Here is a 22,047-nt window from a genome sequence, read left to right on the forward strand (position 1 = left end):
ATGGAGAAACAGGGTGCCATGGCACAGCTCAGTGGGCAACAGACAGCAGAATGCCCCAGCAACTGCCAGGACAGGAGAGCTCAGAGGAGGGAGCGTGAGCAAGCTTGGTCCTGCGGTCAAGGAGCAGGAAGGACTTCCCAGAGGAGGGGAGGCTAGAGCTGAGCCCAGAAGGGTTTAGGAAGGTGAGGGAGTAAGAGGCCAGAGAGACCAGTTGAAAGGGGGCAGGAATGGATGAAGGAGGAGGGACTATGGCCAGGCTAGGGCTGCAGAAGGGCCATGGGATGGGGAGCACAGAGAATTTTTGGCAAGTTTAAGCCTGTGTATTAGAAAGATCCTTTTGGCAGCCACATGGAGGCTGGGGGCAACTGAAAGCAGGCAACTGGTGAGCGCCCTAGGGAGAGATGCCAGGTCCTAGACTCAAGCAGGCAACAGGAACTGAGAGGAGGAGAGGGCCTCCAGGAACATTTAGGGCAGAGAATCAACAGGGAATTGTTGGGTGAGGGTGGGGAGGTTGAGTGTGGATCTGAAATGACACTCATGTGAGTTGGGAGGAGGAGGAACCCTCAGTGGTAGGGAACCCCTAGGCTAAGTATGTAGAGAGTGAGGGAAAATGGTCTTGACATGGGGTGACCCTAGACTGGAGGGGGTGGGGTTGGGATGCGACTCCAGCCTCCCAGTCCTCCCAGGGTGAAGGTACCGCTCAGACTGACCTTCAGCCTGTGCCACCACCCCCCAAGCCCACCCGCATCTCCCTCCACTGAGCTCTCACCTCCAGTCGGTCGTCTCTACTCCCTGGGGGTTCTGGCTTCTTTGCAAGGGGGTCCTGGCTGGCTGCAGAGACAAGAAGGCCAGGGGCTGAGGCCTGCTGGGCCTTCTCCCCTTCTCCCCAGCCTGCCCTCCCGTCGGCCCCCAGCAAGCCCACAGGTGGCCTCCTCCTCCAGGGAGCCATGCCTGGTTGCACCCTGCTCTCTCCCAGACTCCCTCCTTGTTCTCTGCCTCTCGAGGCCACCTCTTGCTCTGCCACATTCCAGTTCTGTTCTTCAACTCACGGTACAAAGCCAAGTTCCTTCTTTCTGCCTAGGGCTCCTAAGGAATGGAAATGATCACATCTTTGCCCCTTCTCAGGTCCCCTCCACTTTTGCTTCTCTCCAGTGAATCTTCCCTAGGCCTCAGACCCTCTATCTATAAGGTTGGATCTATAATTTCCACCTCACCCAGTCACTGGGCTTCCTCGGCAAGTTGGGCCTTTGCTCACAAAAAACCAAGGGGCTCCCAGCCCAGGGTTGTTTGAATCCCAAATGAATGTGAACACATGTGTGAGCTCCCACCCCCAGCCTGGCACCCAGTCATCTGGGCTCAGACGGGGCCTCCCAACCCACATCCCACCAGCACCATTTCCACAGCTACTTGAATGCTGGCAGTGGAGACACTGCCACAGCAGCCTAGAGGCACACCAGGGACTCACTCACTCATCCCCTGAAAGCCTGTCACCAACCGGGTGGCATTCAGATCCCCAGGCTCTCTGAGAGGCACAGCCCAGGGGCTGCTGCAGGCTCTTGCCCTCCTAGCCACACCCCTCAAGCCTCCCCAGGCATCGGACAGGCGGCGGGATATTCTGAGCCTGGCGTTGTTCCCGTCAGCTGCTGGCCGCCATGCCAGCCTGGCGCGGGTGCAGAGGCTGATTTGATTTGGCAGCTTTGGAATCGTGTGGTGGGGACCAGAGGGGGAGGGGGATGAGACACCCATCCCTGCTAGGAAATATACAGCCTCAAGCACTCGGCAAGCAGAGAAGAGGGCACAGTCTAGCACAGGGGTGCTTCTGGGTTCCCCACCTGCTGCCGTCCTTTTTTCTCCTAGGCCCTGATGCCTGCCCACAACTGCTGGAATCTCTGGCTCTCCTTGGGTTGACCGCAGGGGTGACAGTAGCTGCACCTAGTGTGGGGATGCTTGTGGTGTGGCTGTGGCAGGGTATCTGGTTGTCCCACAAGTCCCCGGAGCCTATGGGGTCTCCTCTCTTAGCTGAACTTACAGCTAGGCCTGAGTGTCACCCAGGATGACTGGTACTATGTGTCAAGGTGTGGCCATCTCCCACGGTGACTTTAGCTGTGTGGCTGAACCTCTGCTGGTGACTGACTACAGCCCAGGGCATGACGAGGTCACCCACGTGTCTGACACTACTGCAGGGCCTGGTATGCACTGGCTTGGGCCTGTTCCTTCCCTCTGTGCAATGACCCCACTAACCTGGCCACGTCCGTGTCCGGTAGAGGAAATGACGAGGGCCAAGATAAGTGCCTGACCCCAGGGCCCGTCCCTTTTGTCCACAAAGCCTGAGCATTTTTCTCCACCCAAAGCCAGATGGTCTACCACTGAGCTGCCCCTGGGACAGCACCCACCCCTTCCCCTGAGAGGAGGTAGAGCTCATGTCAGTGGGTTCTCCAGCTCCCTGCTCAGGCCTCCATCACTCCTGGTAGAGGCTCCTGCCCCCTTATTTCCACTCAACCTCTGGTTCCCCCTCCGCTCGAGCAGGTGTGGGGACAGTGATAGGACTAGGGGAGTCTCTCCCAGTCATTCACAGCTCCCCATACTACTGTCCCCACCTCAGTGTTTACTATCCTTCTACTCCCCACTGCTACCAGAGAATCTGGATGCCCCAGGATGCTGCCAGATGCCCCAGGAATCTGCAACAACTTGTCTATAAGCTGCTGGTCTCCTGAGGACCTGGACCGCACAGCCTCCAGTTAGAGAACTCCTGCCGGATCATCAGGGCTTCTGAGCCTCTGACCTCTGCACTGTGGGGTCAGACTAGGGCCTCTAGCCTAAGGGGCCCATAGGCCAGGGCTGTGCCCCAGACACCAGGTCAGGGTGAACTGAAGCCTGGTTTGGAGAAGATGCAACCTCTTATCTGTCACTGTCTTCCAATTGTACCAGTAGTGTGGGTCCTCCAGGGTCTTCGAGTCTCTCCCTACTGAGCTATGAGAAGCTGGGCCCCTTCTGGAGACACTGAAGGAGCAGCCCCAGGACACTGAGGGGAAGACTCAGCCCAGTCCTCAAGGTCACAGAGAAAGAACCTAGGATCACAGAGCTCAGCTGACACAAAGGGGGTGGTGGGATGGAAATAGTCTGCAGAGGGCCTGAGGGACTTCCTGAAAGAGGTGTGTGGGGCCTCATGGGAAGAGGAGAATGCCAGGTTCAGAGTGGGCTCCTAACTGTGTGATCAAGTTTTCACTTGGTATTTGCACATCCTCATGATGTACTGCATGCATCTGTGTGTCCCTGTGTGTGGGTGCATGTCCCGGTCATGGAGGCCTGACCTCTGGTCTGTGTCCCAAGGGCAGTGTCTGCCCCAGGCAGGGGTCATACAAGCCTCAGGGATAGTGAAGGAGAGGATCTGGGCAGAGGAGAGGAATTGAGAGAGAAGGGTTGAGGAGAGAAGCCCACCGCATTTCTGGGGACTCTGCGTGCTCAGCATCACACTGACTATGATGGGATCAGCCCTCAAACCCCACACACCTGATGCTGAGTGCAGTGCACCATGCCCCAGGGGTGAGCGGAGCGTGGCACTGAGCCCTGCCACACTCCGCCGTGCACCTCCAGATAGGACCTTTCTCTCTCTGAGCTGGTTTCCTCATCTGAAGAATAAAAGGTTGTATTCAGTGATCTTCGAGGGCCCTTTCAAGTCTACCAATCATTTGAGAGAGGGTTCCACACAACAGAGCTAGAGATGGGGACTCGCAGGAGTCTGTGGGCAGGCAGAGACAAGAGTGAGGACAGGACAGCAGGAGGAAGGGGTGGCGGAGCAAAGAGAGAGCGCCCAGCCCAGGGAGGCACACTGTGGTCTGGGCAGCTGGGAGGGGTTCCCTCCAGGGGAGGAGACTGTATCCTTAGGCTGACACAGGAGAGGGGAAACAATGGAACTGTGTGGAGGACAGGCAGCAGCGGTCACCCCACCTGCTTCTGGCCTGCGGGAGGAGAAGATGAAGGGGTGATGGACAAGGCTTTGCCCTCTAACCTGAGTCACCCTACTCCTGCTCCCGAGGTGGCCCAGAGGGAAGAGAATGGCTGCCGTAATGGGAGCACCAGGACTGGGAATTCAGGCCCTACTGCAACATGTGACCTGGGCCCACTCTGATCTGTGAATCCACCTGGCTAGGGAAACCCACAGATTCATGCAGCTGTTTTGGGATTCTAAGGACCCAGCCACGATAGGCACTCCAGAAGGACAAAGTCCTCCCCTCAAACCTAGATCACTGCACAACTTTGGCCTGGGTGCAAGGCATGGGCAGGATGCAGGAGGGAGTGAGCTACTAGACCACTGGGCAGGCTTTTTGCCAGGATAGGCTGTTGGCCTGTGATATAGTGGAGAACCTATCAGCATTTCCAGACCCTGCCTGGGACCTCCTTTCCTGGACCCCTTCTCACTGCCCCACTGGGGCAGGAGCAAGACCCTCCTCAGCCAGTATTAAGGAAGTGCCGATGGCACTCTTTGGCTGCCCTGGCCTCTGCTCTTGTCTGAGTCCTTGGTACTTGGGGCCCTCATAGGCAGGGGTTCATGTGTTTCCATGTCTGTGTCCAGGAAGTGCTCATGTCCTGTTTTCCCCCTTAGGCCAGCACTGTCAGGGAAGGGGCGGGGGTGAGCAGGCCTCTCCTTCCTCTGCTGTGACCATTTCTGCCCAGAGACTTTAGGGGCTGGGAAGAAAGGTACTCCTCTCTCTGCCATAGTCTGAAACAACGAAGGAATGGAAGCAGAGTTGAAGGGAATGACCACCTTGCTGTGGCAGGCCTCTCACTTACATACACATCACTTCTGCTGTGGCAGGAGAGACAGCCTGTGTGACACAGGCCGAAAGGGTCTCAATTCTCCTCCAGTGCTAGCCCAGCCCCTCCTCCCCTCCGGGGGGGAGGCAGCACCCACCATCCTAAGCTATCTGTCTCTATTGCATCTTGTTATGTTTTTAATAACTGAACATTGACATTAACAAGGCAGGTGGTTGCAGCTCTTCCCAGCAGCCCCATTTAGAATCATTGAATCATCACATCATCAAATCCTAGAATCCCGGATTCACAGAATGTCCATATCTTAAGTTCCTGGAGCCTCAACATCTTAAAATCATAGAATGTCGTAGTCACACAACCATGTATCCACACAGCCCTGCTGGCAGCTGGGAGTTGTGGAATGCTAGAATCTTCCCAGTAAGAACCCCACGAACTGACAATTATACATTCTCAAAGTCATATACCCCTAGAGGTTGGGCTTATATATCCCTTGGAGATATTGACCCCCAACCTCCTTCTTTTACAGGTGAACAAATGCAGCCCAGAAAAATGGTTTTGTGCAAGACTACCAGAAAGCAGGGAGCCATGCAATGCCCAGCTGGGGACTGCAAAACTGGACCTCCACTTTCGGTGTTCCGGGAAACAGTGGCTTGACTTTTACATTCTGAAATAGCAGTATTTATGTTGGAGTGAGGCTGCTCCTCTTCACTCTCAGTCCCGGCCCTCTCCCACTCTTCCTGCCTCTCCCCACCTTCCTCCTCCTGAGCCCACACCACATGCTCTCAGCCCCTCTCCCTATCAGCTCCTAAAACTCTCTTACTTTTTCCATCTCCCTTTGGTGCCCCCAAACAGAGGCAACCATGGATGGGGATGCCCCCGGGCCAACTTACTTAGGGTAGGGGAAAAGAAAGGCAAAATGCTTCTCCCCACCCCCAGGCCACCAGCTGCCCAGAAGGACCCCCGACAGCTCCTCTCAAGGGAGCAGAACTGGAAGGTCCTGGAACCCCAGGGAGCAGCCACATCAGAGGCGGCAGCTTCAAGGGAGTTGGATCTGAAGTTGGGGGAAGCAGCTGATGCTTACAATTTACATTAGAACAATCACATATGTTTAGCATTTTCATAAATTTACATTTTTACTAGTTTGGAATGTACTCAAGATATTTTTTGATTTGGATTTTATTAAGTATTACACTTCACAGACTGTTTTAATTATCAAATTCTGAACATTCCTTGCCCAGAGCAGATTCTGAGTTCCCCCGTGTTACAGGTGAGGATCCAATAGCCCTGAGCCCAGATCAGGTCTCTGGTTAGCCTCAAAGTGCGTGATCTCCTAGGAGGCCTCTGAGACCGTTGGGTCTTCCCTCCTGGGCCTCTCAGAGACTGTACAGCACCCACCCAGACACTGAAGCAGGGCGCATTATCCCTCTCCCTTCACCTCTGCAGCTGACTATCTCCCTCTTCCGCCTCTCCCCTCCATCCTTCAGACATTTTCCCCCATCTAGTCCTATTCACCCCTTCCCTGGACCACACCAGTCTCCACCTGTTTCCACCCCATGGGCCAGGGAGCGCCCTAACACACAGGTCTCATAAGTCACATCCCTTCTCTCAGGTCTTCCCCTAGTGCCACTTTCCCTCTGGAAAAAGTCCCAAGTCCTTAATACAGCTTACAAGTCCTGCACAATCTGTCCAGGGTAGCTTCAGCAGCCCTCGCTCTTGTTTTCTGATGCTCCCTCCCATCCCAGAGACTCAGCCCAGGGTCCAGCCCTGGGGAGGGGTGTAACAATGAGCCTTCACAGTCGCCATTCTCTCCTCTGTCCAGAACTTCCTCTTGGCTCATCCCTCAGCTATCAGTTTAGATGGTTTAGATTTGTTTTCTCCTGGAAGCTCCCCAACTTACCCCTCCCTCCCACTCTGGGCTGAAGTAGGGGCCCCTGCTCTGTGCCACAGGCCCCTGAGTTTATCCCCCTCATTCCTTCTCTCCTAATATGCTCTATCAACATCCCAGACTTCCTCCCTACCTCAGCCCTGGCACCTAGGTATGTGCCACCTGCCATGGGGCTGACATGGTTTTGCTCAGACTTGGGAAAAGGTGTGGGGAGCATTAAGGCTCCCATCCTGTTCATCTCTACCCACCCTCTCTGTTGAGCACATAGTAGGTGCTCACTAATGTCCACATATAAAGGCAGGAAAGGCAAGAGTGCTTGGAGAAAGTGAGAATCCCTAGGCTGGGCTCCGGGCTTCATGGAGGTGGCATCTGGGAGGATCCTCCATATGTCACTGCTAAGGCAACAGCAGGGGACAGTCTACAGGAGGTGCTCAGGCCAACCCTAGGGCCACCAGAGCAAACCATCAGAGTGGGGACAGGGGCTGCAATGAAGGAAACTCAGTGCCTTAGGCCCCAGGCCTCTGGAGGGACTGGCTATGCATTCAAGGAAAGCTTCCTGGAGGAGGGGCTACTTTTGGCTGGTTTGGGGTAAGGAAGAAAGTAGAGAAGAGCGAGGTTGGAGAAAATGGTGAGGGACAGGGATGTGAAAAGAAAGCTCTGTCCCATCTTGTCATTTACCCTTGGGAGGCCAAGGTCAGGGAGGTAGGTGGATGGGCAGGAGAAGCAAAGAAGGCTGAGGCAGAATGGAGATAACATCAGTGCCGACACCATGGTCAGGGTGGGTATGGATGGCTGGGGTTGGCAGGGAGCAGGTCCCCAGCTGTGGCTGGGAAACATTTCCTGTCTCCTTGCCAGGGGGGTCATTAATAATCATTTACCCACCGCAGGCAGCACGGAGGCCAGCCAGGGAGCAGCATGGTGCTGGGGCCAGAGCCCAGCCTGGTGGCCAGAAAAGCCATATTCTGATACCAGCCCTGCTACCTTGTTGTGAGATGTGGACCAGTCACCTGACTGTCAGTGTCTGAGAAAATCTGGTAAAAGGAGAGTCTGGTGAGAATGCTGCCTTGAGTCCCCTCCTTGGTCTGGGCCTCAGTTTCCCTAAATGGCAGCTGGGTTGCCAACCCTGCAGGGCAGTTATGGAAAACTGATGCTAGATATGAACATCTGGATTATGCCAAGCCAAGCTCAGGACACATGGGATGAGGAGAGGAAGACCCAGAAAACCTTTGCTGAGCTCATATTCTGGCAGAAAATAGAACCCAGCACTGCGGGGTGCACACATGGAGCCTCATGAAACCAGGTGCACCGGGCTGGGGGAAACCCAGAAGGGAGGGCCAGCTGCCCAGGACCAGGAGACTGAGAATGTGTCTGGACACAGAAGGTGAGAATTCCATGAGATCAATTTGGTCACCACTATGACCCCAGGACTTAAAACTGTGCCTGCCTGGTACACAGCAGATACTCAATAAATACTTCAAGACAAGTGAATGAGTGAATCTGTTAAATAAGACATTTGTGGAAAGGACCTTGGAATTTGGAAGGAACTGCCTAAAAGACGATAGTGATGATGATGATGACAATGACAACGATGATGACAGTGACAATATTTCAAGACAAAGACAATGAGATGGACAGAAAAGGTGACATGAAAGCTTGAGAAAGCTGGAGGCCCAGGGATAGCCGTCCAAAGGCAGATAGGACTGGTTGGGGAAGGGCCAGCTGCCTTCCCTTTTACCAAAGATCCCTTTTGCTAATCGGGCCACAATCTTCCTTAGCCTTAGGCCACATTTCTCAGCCCATTCCAAGACTGCCTTCAAAGACCAGCTCAAGCTTATTCACTTCTGAGAACCTTCTGGTATGTGATGCTGAGGCATCACCTCAGCCCCTCCCCCAACTGACTCAAATTGTCTCTGTTCCTTCCACTTTTAAGGAGTCCTGGACTTTCACTCTCTCAAACACCTGTTCAGAGTCTGCCAGATAAGGTTTCCCATAGCTTTCTCTGGAGGGTATGACCTGGCTCCTCCTGCTGCCTGCATCTCTCCCATCACACTAGAGGGTCCCCAAAAGTTTGGCCAGCTCTCCTCTTTCACAAGGGGTCTCTCTGAGGACAGGACTATTTCTCACCCATCATATGTGGGTCAACAAAAATAGAGATGGATTGAGGTTGCCCTGGTTGTCTCCCGGCCCAAGTATCCTCCGTGGGGGCTGCAGCCACAGAGAGAAGGAAAGAGAAGAGAGGCTGGAGAAGGGGGTGCTCGGCAGCTCAGCACCCCTGAGGTGACATGCGCTTTGGGCCACCACGGACTAATACCGCACAGTTGACAAACTTGCCTAACTCCATGCTCAGCACAAGCTGCTCTTGTACCAAGAGGTGCTACCGAGGCTACCACCAGGCCTCATTGCCTGCCCCCACCCCTCTCCTCCACAGACCCTCCACAGAACACTGAGGTGGTGGTAAGGACAGGAACCTTGTCTGCACATCCATCCTCTCCCACCCTCCCCACCCCCCTGCCAAACCGGTCAGGCTAAGAGGAAAAGAACAAAGGTTCCCGGACCACGACATCGCCTGCCGCCCGCCTGTCCAGCGCCTGCTTAGCCGGAAACCCAAAACAAAGGCCTTGGTCAAAGTGAGGAGGATGAAGGGCAAAGGGCAGGGGCAGCTTGTGCTGAGGGGCGGAATGCAAGAACGTCACAGGGCATCTCTGGGGACCTCACGGGGAGGGGAGCAAAGGAAGGACAGCAGCCAAGTCTTCCCTGCACACACACGTCACTCCACAAACATTTATGGGGCACCTGCTATATTCTACACAGCCCAAACATTACATACCTTATTCCTCCCACTACGCACCTTCCACACACACTCCCTTCCCCACCACAGCAAATTCTGCAGCTCTCAACATCTCGACCTCATCCTCTAGCTCACTGGACACCCCTCACTCACCCCTCACCACACATGCAAACAGCTCACAGAAGAAAATATCACATAATCCACACCTCACACCCGAAAGTCACACAGCCCACACACCCACACTTCACGCCACACTCACACCCAGTCTCCCACCACGCACCTCACACACCTCTCCCTCACCTTCCAACCATAGACTTATGCATCCAATCAAATTCAACACACATATCACCCAAACTCAGAGACACATGCAAACACACCCTGCATAGATAATGTGCACACCTACTGTCACACATTTGTGGGCACACGTAGCCCCTCAGCATAGACAGCCCTGCTGGCATACTGCCTTCTTTTTTTTTTGTTTTGTTTTGTTTTGTTTGTTTGTTTTTGTTTTTGACTGGGGCTGGGTTTGAACCCGCCACCTCTGGCATAACACTGCCTTCTTCCATACCACCCCCATGTGTGCACGTGTGTGCACGCACATACACACACTTTTAACTGGGTCCCTGGTCTAGGATCCCTTGGCCCTGGCTGCACCCTTTCCTGGCTGTTCCAGAAACATCCACCACACAGATACATGACACTCAACACACACCAACACACAGGTTCTAATATATATATCAGAACCAGCAAACCCAAGGTATGCCACAGTGGCTCTAAGCCAATCACCTAGGCCACAAACATAAGCAACTCCCCAACTCCTCTCTGATAAGACATCCAATGGAACCCATCAGTCCCCCACAGTGGCCCTTCCTGTCTACACACAACACCCAGTAACATACCCAACCACATACACAGCCCCCATGCAAGCTGCCCCCGCAACAGCTCCACCTTACAATGACAGACACACAACTACATACACACAAGTTCCCTCCACACACAACAGTCACACACCCAGCTGCCACCACCCACAGCACTGCCTCCCTAGCCACACGCAGCATGCACCATGGATTCACAATGCCCACATTCCCCACTGTCTTCCCACACACAATCTCCCTCATGAGGACACAATGAGACTTGACACAACACCTGCGATTACACACAAGGCACACTCAAACCATGCAACCCAGCCCATGCTACACACACACGGATACCCTCACACAAACACATATACTCCTAACTCACCCCACCACAGGTGACTGACAGCAGGTTGCAGTCTACTCTCCCCCATCCCAAACTCAGCTGCCCCTCTCAAGAATAAGGCACAGGACCAGGGGCTTTATAAGTTACAGACACTGGTGCCCTACCACAGGCTCCCCACCCACCTCAGAGCCCCTGGGCAGCACTGGAGGGCAGCACACTCCATGTTCAAGCTTTTTTCCACCTGAGCCCACAGCACACTATCCCTGAGAATGAGGAGAGGGGTTGGCGGAGGTCTGGGGACACCGGCCCTGCTCTCTGAGCTTGCCTCCTCCTCACACCAAAGCAGAGGCAGATGGCCTCAGAATGAAGATAGAAACATAGAGAAGTTGGGGAAGGAGACAGACCAAGAGAGGGGGGACCATGGGGGAACAGAGAGAAGCAAAAGGGCAGAGAGCAAACCCAGAAAGACTTCCAGAAAAACCAGAATAGAAACCCAGAGAATAAAGTGGGGCTGCCACACCCAGAGAGAAACAAGAGGGACAGGGAGACCAGCGGGAAAAGACCAGAGGGAGGAAAGGAATGGGGTGGGGTAGGAGATCCTGTAGAGGAGATGAGAGAACCGTGACAGAAAAAGGGCTTTGGACCCTGGGGTTGATCGGAGCCAAGGACTGAAGTCTAGTTGATTGAGTAGGAATCTGGATGGGTGCACAGCCTCAGCTGTGAGTGGAGCTTCAGGAGCCTGAGGTGAGGCCCCAGCTTTGAAGTGGAGTCCCAGCAGAAAGTGGGGGTTCAGGTGCTCTGGCTGTGCTAGAACCCATATGGATGGTTCAGGTCCAGAGGCTAGGGCAGGAGTCCTTCACTTATCTAGGGGGAGCCGGGAGGCATAGGGAGAGCTCTCAAGTGTGGACTGGGGTCCCACTGTGGACTGGGAGTTCAGGGGTTGGGGTTACTCTAGTCCCGGATCCGAATGGGGTTCAGAGCTTGGGGGTAGCGTTGGAACTGTGAGTTGGGGCTTCAAGGGCTCCAAGTAGGAGCTGCAGCACCAGCACCAGAGTAGGTTTCAGAACTAGGGGAGGGATCCCCTCCCTGAGGAGGTTTCAGAGGGTTCAGATCAAGGTGGACCACGGAGCTGAGGAGCACTCGCCGGACACTCTGTTCCCCTTGTGCCCAGAGCGGGGGCCCCCCCCTACCTGCAGGCTGTCGGCGCATGGTTGCGGCGGCGGCGGCTCGTCCGGCTTGAGGAAGACCTGCTGGCCCCGCCTAAGGAATTGGACAACAGCGATGAGGATGTGGTGCAGCACCAGGACCATGCTCGCAGCCGCCCGCCCGCCCGCCCGCCCGCCCGCCGGCCCGGCCGCTGTGCTGGGTCAGCGCGTCCGCAACAGCTTCGCCGGGTCCGCGAGAGTGTCCGCCCGGCCCCGCCCCCGGCCCGCCCCGGCCCCGCCCCCGGCCCGCCCCAGCCCGCCCCAGCCCCGCCTTTCTCCCGGCCGCGGGGACAGCACCTCTCAGCCCGTCGGATCTTCAGACCCCATCAGAGCCCCATCGGCTCTCACCTCCCTTCTCTCTCCGCTGCCCGGACTCCCTGGATTCTTCCAGCTTGTCTGCGTTTAGGATCCCCCGCCAGGCAGCGGCTCTCAGCCTTCGCTCCCCTCCCCTTGCTCCACCGCCACTCCTCTTGCTAGCTCCGAGCCCCCACCCTGTCTGATCGCTTTCTCTCCCCTCACCACCACTTTGAGTCCTGGGTCTCGCTAGAGTCCCGAGGCAAGGGACCAGCGGAGTTGGGGGAGAGGGTGAAGAAGATAGGGAGGGGCCGCGGACCATACAGGAACCCTGGGCTTGCTCCTCTCCCTTAACCCCAGGAGGAAAGGGGTGTCAGGGAGAATTCCAGAGGTCACTCCGAGACAAGAGGCCCTGGAGCAGTAGAAATCTGCGAGGTAGACACGTGCGCAAAGCCACCGGAGGAGCGCTCACGCAGACAGACGCACCACTCCTGAGTGAGGGTAAAGCCACTGGGGCATCCCAGACTGGGCAATCAGGTCTGGTCGGAGCCTCTGGAGGCCGGAGAGGATGCAGGCCCCGGGGCCACGCAGTCCTCAGTTCCGCGGTGGGACTCGCGCTCCCGGAGCGCATTTCTCCGCAGAGCGGCCTCCGGGTTCAGGAGCCTGCGGCAGCCGCAACACTCCTGCGCCCCCTGCTGTCTCATGGCAGCGGTGCAGTCCGGCCTCAGTGGCCCGCTGCCTGGCTGCGGGAGCGGGGGGCGGGTCACTGGGGTCAGCTCCCTGCATGGACAGACCGGCTCTTAGCCTCAGCTTAACATGAGAGCGGCCGAGGTCATGGGACGTATCTGGACTGAGGGTGCACTTGAGTCCCGCTCGACAGAGAGACGGTGCACTTGAGTCTGCTTGGTCTATGCCAGCAACTTGCTGCATGACCTTGGTCAGATCCCCTTCCCCGCTTTCTGAGCCCCAGTTTTCCTATCTCCTTCACAGGACTTCCAAGAGCAGAGTCCCCTGACAGCTCTCACTGTGGTCTGACCTGAATCCTTTCTCTCTGCAACTGCCTCCCCAACTCTTGGAGGGTGACTCAGTGAACCCCCAGCCTTCCAGCCTCCCCACCTCATTTGGGTGATTCATCAGGGCCCTTTCTCCCTGGGGAATGATTTCCTCAATGTTGAGTCACTGAGCCAAATCCTGGACACAGTCCAGCCACCTGGCACACAGGCTTGGCAGAGTCCTAGCTGTCCACCAGCTCAGGGGGTGACTCTCCACGCTAGGATTTCTCCCATCTTTCTGAGAATCAGTTCTGGGCATGCTTCCTTCCCTGCTTAAACATTTTTGGTGGCTCCTTACTACCAACACAGTAAAGCCTGAACCCTCAGTCTGACATGCCAGACCTTATAAACTGAACCCTGACTTACTCCCTTTCCCACCATTCCTTAAATTTATATGATTTGCACAGCTCCCATCAGTAACTGACTCATTCTCACCTCCAGGCCTTTGCCCATGCCATCCTACCCCCAAAGACCTCCCAGATCCTTTCAGCCTGCTGATCATTCAGGGGCCATTTGGAGGCCCACTTATTTCCAGGAGGCCTTCCTTGGATATTACCTTAATTCTCTGGGTAGCCCATTTTTTCTTTCCTGGGAGTCATGTCTGGAGACTTAGCGACAGGTAAGGAATAAGTCAATGTATTTTATTGCATCTTAAAAATAGGGGCAATTTGTCCTACTTAATAATACTATAGAAAACATTATATGGGCTAAGATATGTACAAGTCCTGCCCCTCAAAAAGCTTCCTTTCCCTTTTGGGGGCTCAGTTTTCTACTCTGTAAAAGACAATGACCAATGGAAGGGCTACTGTAAGGACTAAGTTTGAACCCTGAGCCTGGTACAAAAATATCTTGGTAAATCCTGAGCACTTATCACTGGCTTGGTCCTGGGCTCTGGATTACTTGGGTGGGATACAGGTACCCAGGAGGTATCTGTATGGCTACTGACCAGAACTACTTGTTCTTTAGGGGAGGCCATCTCAGATCTTGCAACCAAAAGCCAATCCTGCCCTGGCCATAGCCACATCTCCCAGGCTCCCAATTCTAGGCATGGTCTCCAGAGCACTCACCTCTTTTTCTTTTTTTTTTTTTTTTGGCCGGGGCTAGGTTTGAACCCACCACCTCCGGCATATGGGACCGGTGCCCTACTCCTTGAGCCACAGGCGCCGCCCCACTCACCTCTTAAGAAGTTATTTCTTTTCTTTCTTTATTGCCCAGGCTATAGTACTATGGTGTCAGCATAGCTCACAGCAACCTCAAACTCCTGGTCTCAAGCGATCCTCCTGCCTCAGCCTCCTGAGTAGCTAGGACAACATATGCCCACCACAATGCCCAGCTAATTTTTTCAGTCTTCCTCAGGCTGGTTTTGAACTCCTGACTTCAACTGATCCTCCCTCCTGGCTCTCCAAGAGTGCTAGGATTATAAGTGTGAGCCGCTATGCCCAGCCAGAAGTTATTTCTTAAATTTCACTTGAGGCTCTCATATTACAGCTCAATGGCTGGGGTCTCAGGTGCATGCTCTATGTCTCCCCCAACTCAGAGATTCTTTCTGTGTCAGTCTTTCAGATTCAAGCATTCTTCAGAGGGTCTTGAATCCTAACTCTGTGGAGTTCCTATGTGATTTTGGGAAGGCCACAGCACCTCTCTGGGCCTCAGTTTCCCTATCTGTGAAATGCTATTACTCTAGACTCAGTAATAATCAAAGAAAGCAAACTTCTTTCTTTTAGTTCTTGGTAAGATGTAGAGTCCTTTCACAAACATCTTCTCATATAACCCTTGAAATTCCCCCAACGAGCCCCTTCTTGGATGGTGCAACCACAGCTCCTTGAGGTGGCACATTTAAAGGCCTTGCCAAGTTGTCGCAGCTAGGAAGTAACCCTGCTCCAAGGCTAGGAGTCCTCCGCTCCCACAGGGATCTCTCTGCCCTCCCTCCAACTCAGCATCCTGCAATCCTGTGCTAGCTTCTCACCCAATTTAAAAATGCTAATCCCTAGAACCCCAATTCCAGATTTTTTTTTTTTTTTGAGACAGAGTCTCAAGCTGTCACACTGGGTAGAGTGCTATGGCATCATAGCTCACAGCAACCTCGAATTCAGTCTCAAGCGATCCTCTTGTCTCTCGCTTTTGCTCAGGCTGGTCTCAAACTCGTGAAGTTAAGTAACCCACCCACCTTGGCCTCCCAGAGTGCTAGGATTATAGGTGTGAGCCACAGCACCGGCCTCCATCCCAGATATTTTTAAATGCTCCCAGGTGGCTCAGAACCTGAATTAGATGAATATTCTCTCAGACTCACTTCTGTCCTGTGGAGGTAAGGGTCAGGGCTGGTTCCTAGGGCTAAGTCTGTACATCCAGGACTAGGAGGCTTTAACATTTATTGAGCATGTATTATACGCCTCGCATTTCAACTTCTCAACATTATAAGGTAGGCACTCTTATTGGCTACATTTGACAGATTAAGGGAAACTGAAGCACAGAGAGACTAAGAAACTTGCCCACAGTCACATAGCTAGTAGTAGTAGCAGAGTCAAAATTCAAACCCAGGCCTTCCGGCTCTAGTCTGTGCCTTAAAACTCATTCCTCATTTCTTGAGCAAAGGTAGGTAAGAAAAATAGATTTTCCAAGCTCTCCTTTGTCCCCAAAATGCAGTGACTGAAGATCCTGCTATCCTAGTGTCTATATCCTCTGCCCATTTCAAATACCAGGAAGCCTAGCCCCAGCTCCTGCTGTCCTGTCTGCTCCAGCTCAGGAACGCCTGGCCAACCTCTTTTTCTCTCCCCACCATATGAGCCACTTGGCCTGTGCCTAGTGGCCCAGCTGTCCCAGACTGAGTATTTCAGGAAAAGGTGACTCAGCTGATAGCCTACCTGACCTCAGGCCCTGTCCAGGAACTAGTACTGCCCTGTTCCTAATAATAATGATGCTTCCCATTGGGAGGACCTTACATCCTTACCCAGGCCCCGTCCAACAGCCTCAGGAAGCACTGCTTTAGTCACATTTTACAAATGAGGAAACTGAGGCTGAGGGATATAACTTACCCAAGATTACCCAGTTGGTTAGTATAGGAATGCAGACCCATACCTATTGACCCCAAACCCAGTGCTCTTTCCTCTAAGGATGAGCATCTCCTGTACAGCCCAGACCTACCAGGGAAGATTCACTTGACCATGCCAACTCCATATGCATGACCTTCCTAGGGCAACTCCCAGCCTCCAAGCCAACATCCAAACTTTTAGCATGGCATGTAAATGACTGTTTTCCTGATTCTTCCCCTGCCACTTCCTACCATCAGCCATGCCTGACTCTGGTACACCCCAAACTTCTGGCTTTTATTCCATTTCCTTGCCTTTGCTCAACCTGTTCCCCTCCCACTTTGAATGCCCTTCCAAAGGTATATCTGCCTGTCAGTGTCATGCATTTGTTTGTTCATTCATTCATGCCACAGATATTTACTGAGAGTTTACTCCATGCTACCTATTGAAGATAGAGAAATTATAAAGTCAAATCTTTCAAGATACATACAGGAAGAAAACTCCCACCCAGTGAGAAGGAGTTCCCACCATGTCTCCCCAGTCTACACTGCCCTCTGTCCTCACATCTTCCTAGCCCACCATCAAGGGCAGGGACCATCAGATATTTTCCTGAGTCCCCATGGTCCAGCCCAGGTCCACCATGGTGTCCAATGAGCTCCAGTGAAGTAGAAGGATGGTTTTCCTCTCACCATCTCTCCATCTGGCAGGAGAGTGGTACTGGCAGGACCTCCATAAGCCCCAAATCTGTTCCCGCCCCACATGACCATGTGTCCTGCTTCCATGAGCCCGTCTGGCACCTGATATACATCCATCCTATTGTGGCTGACCATACTCAGACCATCAGAAGCCCAGGTTCAAACCCGAACCCTTCCCTGACATGCTAGATGACCTTAGGCAAGGCTCTGACACTCTCTGGCCTCAGACTTCTCAGTGGCTATGAAGGTTATCCTGGTTCTCTCTGAGCACTCAGGCAGCTGAGGTGAAGGGAGGCAGGACAGGCAGGCCTAGCTGGGCAGAAGGCAGCTGTCCTGAGCCAACGGGCCTGCCTGGGCATGTCAGGCACAAGGGCTGTGAGCAAGGACCAGATCCCAATACAGGAGGCCCCTCAGGAAAGAATGTGTATGACTTAGTCTCTCCATGACCTGAAGTGGAGCCTGTTGACTAAAATAGGGCCCCACATCTAAGGGACTCTGCAAATGGACAATCCGTGAAGTTTCCTAGAGAAAAGTGACATCTCCTTGGGTTAACCCTGTCCTCAACACTTCAGCCCTGTGGTGGGCATGGGTGTGCAACTGGGCAGGGGTGAGCCACCCTTAGGCAGCCCTGTATGTGGTGGGAATGTGTGCAAGGCTGCACCCAGGTGTGTAAGCATGACATGTGTGAGGACCAGAGAGTGTGTGAGTAGACACGTATGTAAGTTATTCTCACTGTAAGGGTGTGTGATGTTTCCTGGTGTAACTGAAGTGTGTGAACCCAGATACATATGTGTATCTAGAAGTGAGCACACATGTGTCTTTGTGCAGTACAAATGTACACACAAGTATGCGTGTGCAGTCCTATGTATGCACAAGTGTCCAGGTATAGCATGTATGTGCTTTCATGTTTGTGAATATGTGTGTGTACTCAGATTCACTCCTGACCACTTATCCAGGTCCAGCTCTGTGCCCACTGGCTATGGCTCCAGATGTGGGAGTGGTCCTCATAGAGAGAGGATATGACCAGAGGCAGGTACTGGGGACAATATAGATTTCAGCTCTGGATGTGCAGGGCCTGCTCCCAGAGCTCTGGCAGCAACTCTGAGTCTGAAAGCACACAGGCTAAGTAAACTCAGGATCAGGGGAGGAGGTGACATGGGGTGGGGGGAGTCAGCCATTTTCATATTATTTGCATACATATTTGATATTTGTCTTCTCTGCAGCAGATGGTAACTCTGTGACCCTCCAGGGTGGAGTGAACCCATAGGAGTCTATCCCAGAACTAGTTCAGGACCTGCTGGCTCACACCGGAGTTAAGGTTCAGGAGACTTGAGCGATGACACACCTTGGGCCTTAGCGTCTGCTTCCCATCATCCACAGATCCCCATCTTCCACTATACAGGCTGCCTGGGCACCTGATATACATCACAATCACACACACACACACACACCTACACACAAAGTCTCCATAGATACACATACATAGTCCCATCACCCCTACACACACACACACCCTCAAACACATGCCCCCTGGCTCCTACACAGGCAGGCACAGGTGGGCGGTGCTTCAGTGCCTCCTTCCAGGACCACTTGCCAGAGAAATCTTTTCTATTTCCAAGTCTGTTTACTTCACCCCTATCCACGGGACAAAGCTGGAGCCCAGGTCCTGGCCTTCTAGCTCTCAAGCTGGGCAAAGCCTCCTGTCCTGCTGCACCCACACTCTGCCTGCCTTCTGGCCTCATTCCCCACGGCTCACCAGCACTTCTCGTCACTGTCTGGAGGAGCTCAGCCTCCCCACCATGCTGTTAGCTCCAGGGGACAGGACTTTTTTTCTGTTTTGCTCACTGCTATTTTGCCCCAGCATCTAATAACAAAGCTTGACCTAGAAGAATTGCTCAAAAAGACATCTATGGACTTCAAGAATTAGTGGTAGAACCTTCCTTCCCCCCAGGCCTGCCCCCTTTTGTAGGACTTATTCAACCACGCTTGTTTCCCTGTATGCCTCCCGTCATATTGGGATTCCACTGGGTCTGATTTAGCTCCGTGTCCATGTCCAGCATGCGGCTAGGCACAGAGAGATGAATGGGGCAGATTCAGGGACAGATCCTAGGGTGTGCCCTCCCTCCCCCATGGGGCTCAGGGACATCTGGAAGGTGGTGCCACTTGGGCCAATCACACAAAACTTGACTGCCCCAGGGAAGTCTACACTGCTTCCTGTCCCTGTCTGAACCTCTTTCTGAAGTCACTCTGAGCGTTCAGCCCCTGCCCTGCTTGCACACTCCCAGGGATGGGGAGCTCACTTTCTTACCAGCCAGCTCCTTCCCTTGTGGGGTGGCTCTGCCTGACTCTGACTCCTCCTACAGCACTATTCTGTCAACCCAGGATCATTCTGAGCCACAGATTCCCATGGAAACCAAGAAGAAAGATGAGCAAAGGGAGAGGCAGATCCCAGCTTTCTCAGCAGCTCTAAAAAGACTTTTCCAGTTTTGGGCAGAAGTGGGAAAAATGAGCTCTTGGCTCTCAGCCTACTCCGGGACAGGCAAGTGGGTGCTCAGGACCCTTCAACTCAACCACCGCCCTCAGAAACCTACAGCAGCAGAGCAGAGGCAGTTTGGGGCTCTTTCGGGAAAACCCCACTGAGCCACATCCCTGGAGCCCCCATCCTTCTCACTAAGCTGCCACCCACACACAGGGCCCCCCACAGCCCTTCCCTCTTTACTAAGCCCCAGCCTATCACCAATCCCCAACCCCTCACTGAGTTGCCTCCCATCCCCCAGGCCCCTACCCACCCTTCCCTGCCCTATCTTCTTCCTCAATGGCACCTCCTGCCACCCAGTTTGCAGGCAGGGGGGTTGCTCTGACTCCAGCCCTAGGAGAGCCACATGGAGACGGTTCCTTCTTTGCCCTGATGGCAGGCTGGACAGATGGATAAAGAGGGCAGGCTGGTCCTCTGCCAAAGGTGGCTGCCCAGAGCCTCACCCAGCCCTGCCAAGACAGCTGCAGCCACAAGGCTATTCCTGGTCTGGCCCCACTCCAGGGTGCCTCAGGCTGCAGTTAGTCACTGATCCCAGTCCCCCACCAAACACACACAGCAAAGGTGCTAGGACTTGAGCCCACCAGAAACACCAAGACATCTAGAAATACCAAGAAAGTCTAAGCAACAGAGATCCAAGGCCCCATGTTCCAAACTCCCTGACAACTGAGAAACTGTCTTATTGCCTGGTCTGTAGCTTCGAAGCTCCAAGAACTCCCAGAACCTCATTTTCTAAGAAAATCAGAGTATTATAATGCTCCATCATCTGAAGAGTCTATGCTTCTTACACTATTCTATGAATGTGAGAGCCTGGGGTCCTGAGAACAGAGGAGCCCCCGACCCTATCATTCTATTATCCTTAGCCTCAGATGCCCTGATTCCAGAACTCCAACCTCAATTTCCCCTCAGAACCCAATGCTTTGTGCACTTGAGTCTCCATGAGGTAAGGGGGATGTTGCCCCTGTGTATGCCACAGTGAGGGACACTGAGGACAGGGATTGGGGGAGCCCAAGGAAATGAACACCCCCCCTCCCAAGCAGTATCAGGGGAGCCGTAGGTGGCTTGGAAGTGGAGCTGGGGAGGGGCCGGGTCCATGCGGGTGAGTCAGTCTAATCCTTCACTCTCTAGCTGTGTCATCTTACACAAGTGCCTCCTCAGACCTCTGTGTCTTCACTTCTAAACTGGGGGTCAGCTGGCCTTCCTCAGAAGGCAGTGTCAAGAACAAATGAAATGAGACTCTTACGTACTCAACTCAGGGCATGGCACACAAAACAGTGCTTTTGTCCTCATCCCCCAGCATGCCTCAGAGCCCACTGGCAGTGCCCGTGCCCGTGGTTTGGACATAGGAGTGTTAAGCCTTCTCTGGCAGTCCAAGTGATGTGGGACTTCTCCCCATGCTTCCCCTAAGCTCACATCTTCTCCTCTCTTTCTTTCCACCTTTCCTGGCAGCCTGCAGTACTAAGTTTAGAGACAGGCCTAAAAGGAGGGGAGAGCTGTGCTCTAGAATCAGGAAAGCCTTCTTACTTCTGAGCCTCAGTTTTCTCATCTGTACAGTGGGCCTTCCACGAACAGTCCACAGCCCTAGGATTCAGGCTGTGTAGCCGTGGTGGAGGCAGGGAGCCATATGGGAACAGGCAAAGGAACCCCAATGTAGCTCCCCACCCCAGGACTTCCAAATGCCAAAGGAGAATTTCATCACCATCTCTTTGCACCTGGCAAGAACACACCAAGAGACTGGGTCCCTCCTCCAAGAGTCCCTCAGCCTGGCTGCTTCCAGGCTGGCTGCTTCCAGATGTGGTCCTGGGTCCTCCCCTCAGACCCCTGCATGTGTGTGATGCATTCCAGCCTCTACCTTTTTGCTTACACCATTTCCCATGCCTGGGGAATCTTTTCCCTATACCCTGCCAATTAAATCTTGAACAACTCTAAAGGTGAAGGAAGGGGAATGGCCGTCAATGACCGCCTTCTAAGTGCCAAGCCTACCCAGCCTATTCTTTCATTTAAAATTCGTGATATTATTAGCCCACAGCAACCTCAAACTCCTGGGCTTAAGCGATTCTCTTGCCTCAGCCTCCCTAGTAGCTGGGACTACAGGTGCCTGCCACAATGCTCACCTATTTTTTTTGTTGCAGTTGTCATTGTTTAGCTGGCCTGGGCCAGGTTTGAACCCACCAGCCTCGGTGTATGTGGCCGACACCCTACCCACTGAGCTACAGGTGCTGCCCTTTTAGCCTGATTTTAAAGTTGATGAAACTGAGGCCCTGGGACCCGAAGTCATTTGGTTAAAGTCACGCAGTTAGAAATGGCAGGACAGCAATTCCAACCCAGCCCCTTCTGGCTCCCAGGCTTATGCCTTTAGCTCAGGCTGACTCCTGGGAGAGGAACCTAGGGTCTCCCTCCTGACTCCTTTGGCTGCACTATGGTAACTCTTCCCAGGCCAGTGGTCCCCAGAGCTCCAAAAGATGGAAATCATGGCCCCCCTTCTCTTGTCTCCCCAAGTTGGAGGCATCCTAGAGCCTGGCCATGCTTCCTGATTGATCGAAAGTCGCTCGATCAGTAAAGGCTCCTATCGTGGGACTGGTAGACGTGGCATTCT

General features: G+C 53.7%; 1 protein-coding gene across 6 annotated transcripts in view; it reads right to left on the reverse strand.

Annotated features, from left to right (window-relative positions):
* Positions 1-22,047, reverse strand: part of PDE2A (phosphodiesterase 2A) — a 96,490-nt gene that overhangs the window by 53,981 nt on the left and 20,462 nt on the right. For 2 of the 6 annotated variants that reach the window (XM_053560600.1, XM_053560599.1), the window contains exon 2: positions 11,837-11,906. In XM_053560600.1, coding sequence (XP_053416575.1) covers positions 11,837-11,906 — 70 coding nt within the window. Of the gene's footprint in view, positions 1-769; positions 832-11,836; positions 12,036-12,199; positions 12,317-22,047 lie in introns of those variants that run through there. The other 4 variants (XM_053560604.1, XM_053560605.1, XM_053560603.1 and 1 more) reach the window with 4 other exon arrangements.

This window comes from Nycticebus coucang, chromosome 14 (assembly GCF_027406575.1).
Source record: "Nycticebus coucang isolate mNycCou1 chromosome 14, mNycCou1.pri, whole genome shotgun sequence".
Lineage (NCBI taxonomy): Eukaryota > Metazoa > Chordata > Mammalia > Primates > Lorisidae > Nycticebus > Nycticebus coucang.